We start from the raw sequence: 10,735 nt of genomic DNA on the forward strand, positions 1-10,735 counted from the left end.
GGGCGGGCCGGCGGGCCGGGCGGGCGGCCGCTCCCTGCGGGTGCTGGTGGACATGGACGGCGTGCTGGCCGACTTCGAGGGCGGCTTCCTCAGGAAGTTCCGCGCGCGGTTCCCCGACCAGCCCTACGTCGCGCTGGAGGACCGGCGCGGCTTCTGGTTGTCGGAGCAGTACGGCCGCCTGCAGCCCGGCCTGAGCGTGAGCACCCCCCCCCCCCCCCCCGCTCCCCGCCCCGGCCCCGCTCGGCGCCGCCGCGCGGGGCCGCCGTTCCCGCTCCGGGGCCCCTAGCCCAGCTCGGCGGGACTGAGGCCCTCCTTCCCGGTCCTGGGCCGGGAGCCCGCGTGACCTTGGGTGGGTCATCGCCCCGAGCCTCGGGGTAGTCCTCGTGTGAAAGGGGGGCCTGGGGAGGACCGAGGCGCGCAGGAGCTGGTGGCTGTCCTCTGAAAAGCGAGGAGAGTAGGAAGCGTAATATACTGTCTTCAGCAGACTTCTTAAGTTTTGGTGCATTTGGCCACGAGTCTTTTAATTTTTTAAATGAGATAAACGTTACAGGTGAAGTCCTCTTTGACCCCTGCCACAGTCACGTGCCCACTTCTTCGTCCTCGCGAATTTGCTGAGTGTCTTTACCATTCTTTTTTTTTTTTGCCCTTTTCCATGAATGCATTAGCTCCCAGTGGTATTTGAGGTCCAGAGAAGTGCAGCGCTGCACATCACACAATGCGTCAGTGGTCAAGATGGGGTGGGATCAACTCCTTGGTTTATCCCCTTGCTCTGGTGGCCCTGCTGAACCTGAGCCCGCCACATCCCCCTGACTCCTGATGTGCTCTGCTCTCTGAGTCCGCGATGCATGGAGGGGAAATATCCAGGCACGTTTATAGACAGATGGCTTGGTTTGTGAGCTTAAACTGTTTGGTGAAAGGAACAGGATTTTGCCTTGCCCGCTTAAAGAGGCTGGATGTTTTCTGGCATCCCTTGATTGGCCACCTAGGGTCACCTAGGTCACCAGAAGTTTGATGATGCTGATGCTGATGGTATTATTAGAGCCTATTTTGTATCCGTAGGTTGACTGCATTATCTCCCATGTGAGATAGACATTATATCTCTTATCATGCAGGCGAGGAAACTTGTCCCAAGTCATATAGCCAGTAAGGGGCTCAGCCAGGATTGGAACCCAAGTCCGTCTGCCTCCCAAGCACATTTAGCTTTCGCCACCCCAAAGTCCTCTTCTCTGTCCTGCTCTAACAAGTAACTTTTCTTTCGACTTAGAAAAGGTTACTTGACAATAATTGGTTTGTTGAGAGGCAGGTTGAAAAGAAAATCAAGCACCATGTCCCTCTTAACACCATGCACTTCAGAAGGTGACTTTCCCAGAGTTCTGTGTGCTCACTCCTCCCAGCTCTAATGGCTGATTACCAACTTCGAAGTGGAGAGAATACCCTAGTAATTTTTTTGCGGCCTCAGTAACATACCCCCCTGCTCTGTGTGTGTGTTCGTTTATAGACGGTGCACGGTATTGACAGTCTGGGCACCTTGTTTCCTTCCAGAAGTGTATTAGGGCAATAAAATAAAGCCTGTCCCCGATCCTGGAAAGGACAGTGGTTTTTGTAGTCCTTTGTACAAGTGTGCAGGCCCCAGGACTAAGGAGATGAATTACCATTTTCTAAGGACGAGGCAAAGGAACAGAGCTCCTGGGACACGAAGGAAGGGGTGTTCTGGGAGTGACATGCTGAGTTCTGCTTCTGGGAACATTGCAGGAAATGGGATTTTAATAAATGAACACATGCCCTTTATCCCCAGCACAGCTCATAGCAGGACATCCCCGGGTCTCACCTGGGCTGAGCTGGCCCAGCATCTACAGTTAAAGACAACCAATCAGTCAACCCAGCTTAATTATGTAGGCCCATCTGCTTTACAAAACACTGCTCTATCTGTATCCCCTTTGGTCTCCATGGTGCTCTGAGGGGTCACCGGGGCTGAGGTGGAAGGCAGTGCTCATTTTAACTGACTTGGAATCCCGCGTGGTCAGAACAGTTGAGGAACTGAGCCCAGAGACAGGAAGTGCCTTGACCAGGGTTTCAGAGCCCAGTTAGTGATGGAAGGAGGGAGAGGTGGCTGGGACGCGATTACTGAGGTGAGGTGGTTAGCCCGGGGTCACGCAGTAAGGGGCCAGGACCTCTTACCCCTCTGTCGAGTGTGCTTTCCACCAGCCTATGCTGCCTCTGTGTGAGTCAGAAGCCGTAAGTCATGTTCTGACAGTATCACCCATAAGTGGCCTTGAAAAAGAAATCCTCTGTAAACGTCAGTTTCCTTATCAGTAAGCCAAGGATAGCAATTCTTGCCCCTTGTGGGATGTGAGGCTCAAACAAGAGAGAACAGACATTAGCAAGAGTTACTCGTTTGCTTAATCCCACACAGTTTGCAAGAATATGGCCAGTGTGATCTCAGGGTTCTCCCCGCCCGTATGACACGGTGGTTCTGGAGCGTGTGGCCTCTGGCCTGGCAGAGACCCTTGCTGCACCACACACATGGGGTTCAGGTTACTGCTCCTCAGAGGCCTGGGTCTGTCTTCCTTCCCCTTGTCCCAGGCCTGGAGAACTGTGGCATTCTGCAGACTTGGTTTTGGCCCCGTAACACGAGGTAGAAACTTCTAGCCTGGGACTTGGGAGGTGGTGTTCAGCTCTCAGCAATGCCACCGTTCTGCCGGGTGACATTTCAGAAAAACCCTTCCCTATTCAGAGCCTTGATTTTCTCGTATGACAGATGCAGGTCTGGATTTTTGGCCTTCAAACTTTATTTAATTTTTTTAACAATTTTTTTAATGTTTATTTTTGACAGAGAGAGAGAGAGAGAGACAGAGCATGAGCGGGGGAGGGGCAGAGAGAGAGGGAGACACAGAATCCGAAGCAGGCTCCAGGCTCTGAGCTGTCAGCACAGAGCCCGACGTGGGGCTCGAACTCACGAACCGTGAGATCATGACCTGGGCCGAAGTCGGCCGCTCAACCGACTGAGCCATACAGGCGCCCCACGGCTTTCAAACTTTAAAAGCTGCAGAATACGTTTTACACAAAGTACTTACTGACATATCAGTGCACAAAGCAGACAAAAGGGCTGTCGTAGTTGGTATGAGTGAGGAGCCTGGAGTTCTGCTCAACTGGCCTTCCACCTGCTCTCCACCAGCCCCCCCTTAACCTACACTGCACAGAGGTGCGCTGAAAAATCTCTAAGTTCCTCCAGCTCTTGAATTCAAGGACTCTAGTGCCATGGCAAGACCTGGTCCACCCTCAGAGCCTCTACAATGCCTCTGGCCGTTCGAATCAAGCAAGTGCATATGATTCATGACCTACTTTGGGTCCCAGGTGGCCCTAGCCGTGCCTCTAGCAGAGCAGGCTTCAGAATTCATGGCCCCTGACACCTTAGCTGGTCTCTGCTGGATCCTTGCTGAAGTCGGAGCCCCTGGAGAGGGGCTGGAACACACATACTCCATGTGACCTGCCCTCCCCCTGGGATGTGTCCTTGTGTGTGTGTGTGTGTGTGTGTGTTGGGGGGTAAGGGGAGCGTGGAAGGCTCACACTCTTATTGTCAGCAGCTCTTCCCAGCTGTGCCGTCCTTGTGGTGAGGCAAGGTGCTGAGTACCCTGTAAGTCGCATGTTTCTCTCTCGTCTTCTTAGGAGAAGGCCATTAGCATATGGGAATCGGAAAATTTCTTTCTTGACCTGGAGCCTCTCCCGGGGGCTGTGGAAGCTGTGAAGCAGATGGCCAACCTAGAAAAGTAAGTTTGTCTTCCCACCTGAGTATTTGCGCCTTCCCCCTGCCGGCGCCTTCCCTTCTCCCCTGCTGCCCCCACCCTCTGCCGCCCTGCCTTCTCTCTCCCTCGTCCCTGCACAGGCCTCCATGCTTGTTTCTTCAGCCCTGGACATGGTAACACCCTGAGTGACACACACTCGGCCTGTAGGCTAGTAAGGTGTTTTGATCCAGTAACAGGAGAAAATATTGAGTCTAATGGGACCTGGGTGACTGGGTGCTGGATGAGCCCGTATTCAGCAAATATCTGAGAACCGACTCTGTTAGATGCTCCTGGACACCAGTGATACAGAGACAAACAACACATCGTCCCGCCGTCTTGGAGCTCACAGCCCTGCCGGAGAGTGGGTGCTGACGTTAAAGAATCTCACAAGCAGAGATAATCACGGGCTGTGATCAGTGCTGAAAAGGAACAGAGTAGGGGGTACGAAGGGGCCTAACGGGAGACCTAATGAGAAAGGTGGTGAGGAAGCAGTATTGTGTGAGGTGTTTCTGTTTGCTTCTGGTGGAGCAGTTGCTTCTGTGAGCTGAAGCTCCCGCTCCATAACCACCCACTAAAATCCATCAGCAGTTACAGATGATGGCCTTCCCTGAGGACTTAAAACAGAAAACACAAAAGCCATCCTGAGATGTAGTTCGCGTGCCGTACAGCCATTTAAAGTGTCTAATTCAACGGGTGTGTTCGCAGAGTTGTGCACTCATGACCATGGTCAACTTCAGAACACTTTCATCACCCCCAAGAGAAACCCTAAACCCATCAGCAGTCACCACCCCTTCTTCTCATTCCCTTGCAACCCTAGGCAGCCACCGTCTACTCTAAGTCTCTGTAGATTTGCCCGTGCGAGACATTTCATGTGCACTTCATGTACATACACTGTGTGGTCTTTTGTGATTGGCTTCTTTTATGCCGTCTTGTGTTTTCAGGCTTCATCTGCTTCCTAGCACAAATCAGTACTTCATGGCTGGGTAATATTCCACGGTACGGATATGCCACGTTTTGTTCATCTGTCCATCAGTTAGTAGACACTTGGGTGGTTTCTGCTTTTTAGGTATTAAGAATAATACTGCCATGGACACTCATGTACAAGTTTTGGGTTTTTTTTGTTTTGTTTTTTGAAAGTTTATTTATTTTTGAGACAGAGAGAGACAGAGCATGAACGGGGGAGGGTCAGAGAGAGGGAGACACAGAATCTGAAACAGGCTCCAGGCTCCGAGCTGTCAGCACAGAGCCCGACGTGGGGCTCGAACTCACAGACCGCGAGATCATGACCTGAGCCGAAGTCGGCCGCCCAACCGACTGAGCCACCCAGGCGCCCCAAGTTTTGTTTTTTTTTGTGGTCATATGTTTTCATTTTTCTTAGGTGTATATATACCTAGGAGCAGAATTGCTGGGTCTTGCGGTAAATCCATGTGTAACATTTTGGGGACTGCCAAACTTTTCCGAAGTGACAGTACCATTTGACATTCCCGTTAGCAATGGAGGAGGATTCCATCACACCCTTTCTAACACTTGTGGGCTTTGTTTTTTTTTTTTTTTTTTTTTAAAGGAGGCTTCACACACAGCATAGAGCCCAGTGCAGGGCTTGAACTCATGCTCTGAGATCAAGACCTGAGCTGAGATGCAAAGTTGAATACTTATAACCAACCGAGCCACTCAGGCTCCCCGTGTGGTCTTTTTTATTGTAGCCGTCCTAGTGGGTGTGAAGAGATATCTCATCGTCCTTTTGATTTGCCATTTCTCTGAGGGCTTATGCTTTGAGCATCTTCTTGCGTGATTTTTAACCGTATGTTTATCCTTTTTGGAGAAATGTTTGTTCAGATCCTTTCCTACTTTTTTTCAATTGGGTTATCGATCTTTTTTATTGCTAATTTTTGAGAGTTCTTTATTTTAGATAACAAGTCCCTTATCGGATATATGATTTGCAAATATATCCTCTCATCCCATGTGGATTGTTGCTTTACTTTCTTGGTGGTGTCCTTTGAAACCCAAAGTTTTTATTTAGATATAGTTCACTTTACCTGCTTTTCTCTTTTGCCCCTGTGTTTTTGCTGTCGTGTCTAAGTATCATTTGCCTTAGCCAAGGTCACAAAGACTTGCTCCTGTGTTTTCTTCTAAGAACTTTATAGTTTTAGCTCTTCCATGTAGGTCTTTGATCCATTTTGAGTTAATTTTTGCATAAAGTGTAAGGAAGGGGTCCCACCTCAATCTTTTGTCAGTGAAAATCCAGTTCTCAGAACCATTTGTTGAAAAGACTCTTTTTTCCTTCTATTGAATGGTCTTGGCTTCCTTGACAAATATCAACTGACCATAAGTGTTTAAGATTTATTTCTAGACTTGCATAAACTTTTATTGGTCACAGTTTTGCTTGAATTTACCAGCCTGCATGACCAATCAAACATAAGGTATGATTTGGTCTTTACTGTGCCATATAAATGCCTCCCCAAATCATCAGTGTTCAAAGTTCCACCATTAGAACTTTGAGTTAGAGTTTTTCAGACTCATTTGGTTGGCAGTTTAGTTTTAGACTTGAGTCAGGTCCTGCAGAGTACTGTGTTTCATTCTGGTTTATGAGTTGAACTTGATTTATGGTGGAATACTGTTGTATGACTTCTTCCACCTGCAGGAAGAGCCTAGAGGGGCAAAGTGTATGCGTATCTGCACTGAAGCTGTTCAAAATTCTATTTGGGTTTGGATCAGCGTTTCCTGGACCGCATTCAGCCAACTGTATTCTGGGGTGCTAGATAGCATAGTGGTTAAGGCTATATCCTAACTGGAGTTGGGCTGCCCAGGCTCACATCCGGGCTTTTCCCGAATCTAACTTTCAGATGTTGGGCAAATTATTAAGCTTTCTGGGTCTCAGTTTCTTCAAGTGTAGAAGGAGGGTTATGAGAAAGTCCTCAGTATATATAGCTCCTGGCACATCGTAAGTGCTCAGTAGATGTTAGCTGCTGTGGTTACTATCCTGCAAGATTTAATAGATACGCAACAAAAAAGTATTCTTTAACCAAAACAGTATGGGAGGCATTGGATTAAGATCAGACTTCTAAGGGCTTCCAGATTGCTGGTGTGTGCATCATGACCCTTCACTGGGGTAGCAGAGGATATAGCATTCTTCATATGTATTCTAGCCTAGAACACTTTTCCCCCCACAGCTTCCCTGTTAACGCTTTTGTGAAAATGCGAGTCTAGACCATACCACAGGTCTTGTACTTCCATTTGGCTCCTAACAGGGTAGATTCCTAAGGTCAGTCAGTGCCCAAAGTTTGGACAGAGAGAGAGAGGGATCTAGTCAGTAACTAAGTGGATAGCTTTGTATCTAGTACCGAAGTAGACAGAGGCCAAGGTTTAAAATGTTACTTAAGGAATATTTGTCAGGCATCTGCTACATGCTAGGCTTCCTAGAAGATGCTGCAGATACAGAAGTAGGTCAGAGATCTTGCCTTCAAAGAGTTCACTAGTAAACAGATGACTAGAACATAGTTCTAGAAGTGGTGTAGTAGATGTATGAATACAGAAGGCAGGGGCTAATACTCCCCAGAGGAGGTGGCGACACTTGAGCTGTCATCTTGAAAAATGAAAAGGGATCTGGCAGGTGCAGACGGCAAGGGGGTGTCAGGTAGGAGGGGAACAGTGAGCAAATACTTTATCTGCCCACTGTCCTAAAACAGCCTTCCTGGCATGCTGTGTCCTTCCTCCACCAGCACTGAGCAGGGGCTGTGCTTCCTTGGACTATCTTCAGTGGCAACTACCCTTTTTTTCTTAGTGTTTATTTTTATTTTTTGGCAGGGGAGGGGCAGAGAGAGAGGGGGACAGAGGATCCAAAGCAGGCTCTGTGCTGACAGCAGAGAGCCCGAAGCGGGGCTTGAACTCACAAACCTCGAGATTGTGACCTGAGCCAAAGTCGGACGCTCAACTGACTGAGCCACCCAGGTGCCCCTACCCTTTATTATTATTATTATTATTATTATTATTATTATTACTATTACTATTATTTTTCAGTAATACATGAGTATATTCTTATTAAAAATGCAGTGTGTACATATGTGAAAAAATGTGAGTTGCCCATTTTCTCCACTCTCCCATGTACATCTCCCTCAACCCCACTCTTTCTATCCTCGTTAACAATTTGGGGTGTATGCTTACAGACCTTTTAAAATGCATTTATGTACATATTTGTATGGTTTACAAATACAGGTTTATCTGTATATAAATTTGTATGTTCTACCCAGCAGCCAGAGAGATATTTTTAAACCACATTCTGATGATGTTGGTCCCCTCTTAAAACTACCTCTTGGGGGGCACCTGGGTGGCTCAGTCGGTTAAGCGTCTGACTTCTGCTCAGGTCACGATCTCACAGTTTGTGCGTTCGAACCCCGCGTAGGGCCCTGTGCTGTCAGTGTGGAGCCTGCTTTGGATTCTCTGTCTGCCTCCCTCTCTGCCCCTCCCCCTCTCCCTCTTGGCTTCCCACCCTAAGTCCGCCGGGCCCGTGAGGTGGTCTGCTACCCGCTGTGTCGCCCTCCAACCTCTTTTCACCTGCTCCAGGCACGCTGGCTTATTTTCTGCCCCGGGGATGCACCAAGCTTGTTTCTGATCTTACAGAACTCTTAACATACCCTCTTGGAATATTTCCCTGCTAGAACTTGGGGTGGCCACGTTGATTTTAATCCTTTAGCTCTGAGTCGCTTTCGTGTCCCCTCTTCAAAGTGGCCATGCTGCTGTAGCTAAAGAGGCCACTGTCCCCACCCAGCTATTCCCCCCCATCCCCCCCGGGTATGTTCTCTAAGCTGATGTTGTGTGTCTGTGTTGTCCCTTCCTCTCTCAAATGTCAGCTCCCTGGGGTCAGGGAGCTATATTCCTGGTCCCTAGGGTGCTACCTGGCTCAGGGTACAGGCTGAGGTATTTGCTGAATAAACATTCACAGAATAGTTGTTGTTTATAAAATAGGATGGGGTCTTCTATATTATTCTATTGCTTTCTCTTTTGTACTTGAGAATATGTGTTAGCTACCTTTCCCCAACAACACTATCGGACTATCTTATTCTTTGTAACTACTGCATCGTGTTTTATTGTATACATATTCCATCATGTATTTAATGCGTTCCATATAGACATTTAAGTTGGTTCTCATTGCTCCTTGTTTATCAGGGCTACAATGAGTACACATGCAAGTATTTCTGTGCAAGAGTGGACCAGCTGGATCAAAGCCATATGCATTTTTATTTTATTATTATTTTTTTAATTTTAGAGGGAGCACGAGCAGAGGAAGGGCAAAGGGAGACAGAGAATCCTTTTTTCAAAAAATTTTAATGGTTATTTATTTTTGAGAGAGAGAGACAGACAGACAGACAGACCACAAACAGGGGAGGAGCAGAGAGAGAGAGAGGGAAATGCAGAATCCGAAACAGACTCCAGGGTCCAAGCTGTCAGCACAGAGCCCGACAGGGGGCTCGAACTCACAAACCGTGAGATCATGACCTGAGCTGAAGTTGGACGCCTAAATGACTGAGCCACACCGGCGCCCAGAGAGAATCTTAAGCAGGTTCCACCCTCAGTGCTGAGCCCGACATGGGGCTTGATCTCACGATCCTGGTATCATGACCCGATCCAAAATCAAGAGACTGAGCCACCCAGGCGCCCCTCCATATGCATCTAAAAACAATTTTTATTGAAATATAGTTAGCATACAGTGTTACGTTAGTTTCAAGTGTACCATATAATGATTCAACAATCATGTACATTACTCAGTGCTCATCATAGTGAGTGCACTCTTAATCCCCTTTATCTGTTTCAGCCATCCCCCCACCCACCTCTTGTCTGTGCTCTGTATTTAAATTTGATACACACTAAGTGATACTTAAATGCTATTCTTCCTGCAGATGTTCCCCCAGAACAACCAGCATAGTATATTCCATATAAAGTGCCATTAGTCAGCATGACTTATCCTTGAAAGGGGCATTTGACGTGTGAAAATAGCCAAAACTGATTTGGAGTCACTGCCGGCAAATGAATGAGTCATAGCTGAATCTCCCTAGTGCTTAGAGTATGATGGATTTCTTTAAGTTTATTTATTTATTGAGAGAGAGAGAGAATGAGCAGGGGAGGGGCGGAGGGAGAGAGAGAGAGAGAGAGAGAGAGAGAGAGAGAGAATCCCAAGCAGGCTCCATGCTGCCAGCACAGAGCCCAACATGGGGCTCGAACTCACAAACCCATGAGATCATGACCTGAGCTGAAATCCAGAGCTGGACGCTTAATCGACTGAGCCACCCAGGCACCCGTAGAATATGATGGATTTTAGTATGTGATGAATAAAAGGAACTCATGATGTGTAAAGCAATGAGCACTTTCTATCGGGATTATAATTGGCTTCAAAGGTCAGTCCCTAAGAGAAGGCTGAAAAATGTTTGTTTTAAAAAAAACAATGGTGGGGCGCCTGGGTGGCGCAGTCGGTTAAGCGTCCGACTTCAGCCAGGTCACGATCTCGCGGTCCGTGAGTTCAAGCCCCGCGTCGGGCTCTGTGCTGACCGCTCAGAGCCTGGAGCCTGTTTCCGATTCTGTGTCTCCCTCTCTCTCTGCCCCTCCCCCGTTCATGCTCTGTCTCTCTCTGTCCCAAAAATAAATAAAAAACGTTGAAAAAAAAATAAAAAAAAAAAAACAATGGTTAATTTGGAAAATTAAAATATAGGATAAAAAGTCATTTAGAACCTCATCACGTTGAAACAACCACTTATATTTTGGTGTTTTTGCTGGAGTTTTCTTGCATACAGATCTTTTCCCCATAGTTGTCATTATAATACGTGTAACTTCAAACATGTATGAAACGGTAGCAGTGTTTGCCAAAACAAGTATTTGACATCCTAGGGGGACTACTTAGCACCACTCATTTATAAGGATAAGTTTAGTTGTGCTCACACCTGTTTTTTTTTTTTTTTTTTTTT

The 10,735-nt window shown here is 47.5% G+C and overlaps 1 protein-coding gene across 1 annotated transcript in view; it reads left to right on the plus strand.

Moving 5' to 3' along the window:
* Window positions 1–4: 4 nt before the first annotated feature.
* The window catches only part of NT5M (5',3'-nucleotidase, mitochondrial), a gene marked incomplete at its 5' end in the record, with an annotated part of 32,923 nt that continues 22,192 nt past the window's right edge, over window positions 5–10,735 (plus strand). The window contains 2 exons of the mRNA XM_040452925.1: window positions 5–196; window positions 3,667–3,767. Coding sequence (XP_040308859.1) covers window positions 5–196; window positions 3,667–3,767 — 293 coding nt within the window. The remainder of the gene's footprint in view (window positions 197–3,666; window positions 3,768–10,735) is intronic.

This window comes from Herpailurus yagouaroundi, unplaced genomic scaffold (genome assembly GCF_014898765.1).
Source record: "Herpailurus yagouaroundi ecotype Mexico unplaced genomic scaffold, PumYag 208, whole genome shotgun sequence".
Taxonomy (NCBI): domain Eukaryota; kingdom Metazoa; phylum Chordata; class Mammalia; order Carnivora; family Felidae; genus Herpailurus; species Herpailurus yagouaroundi.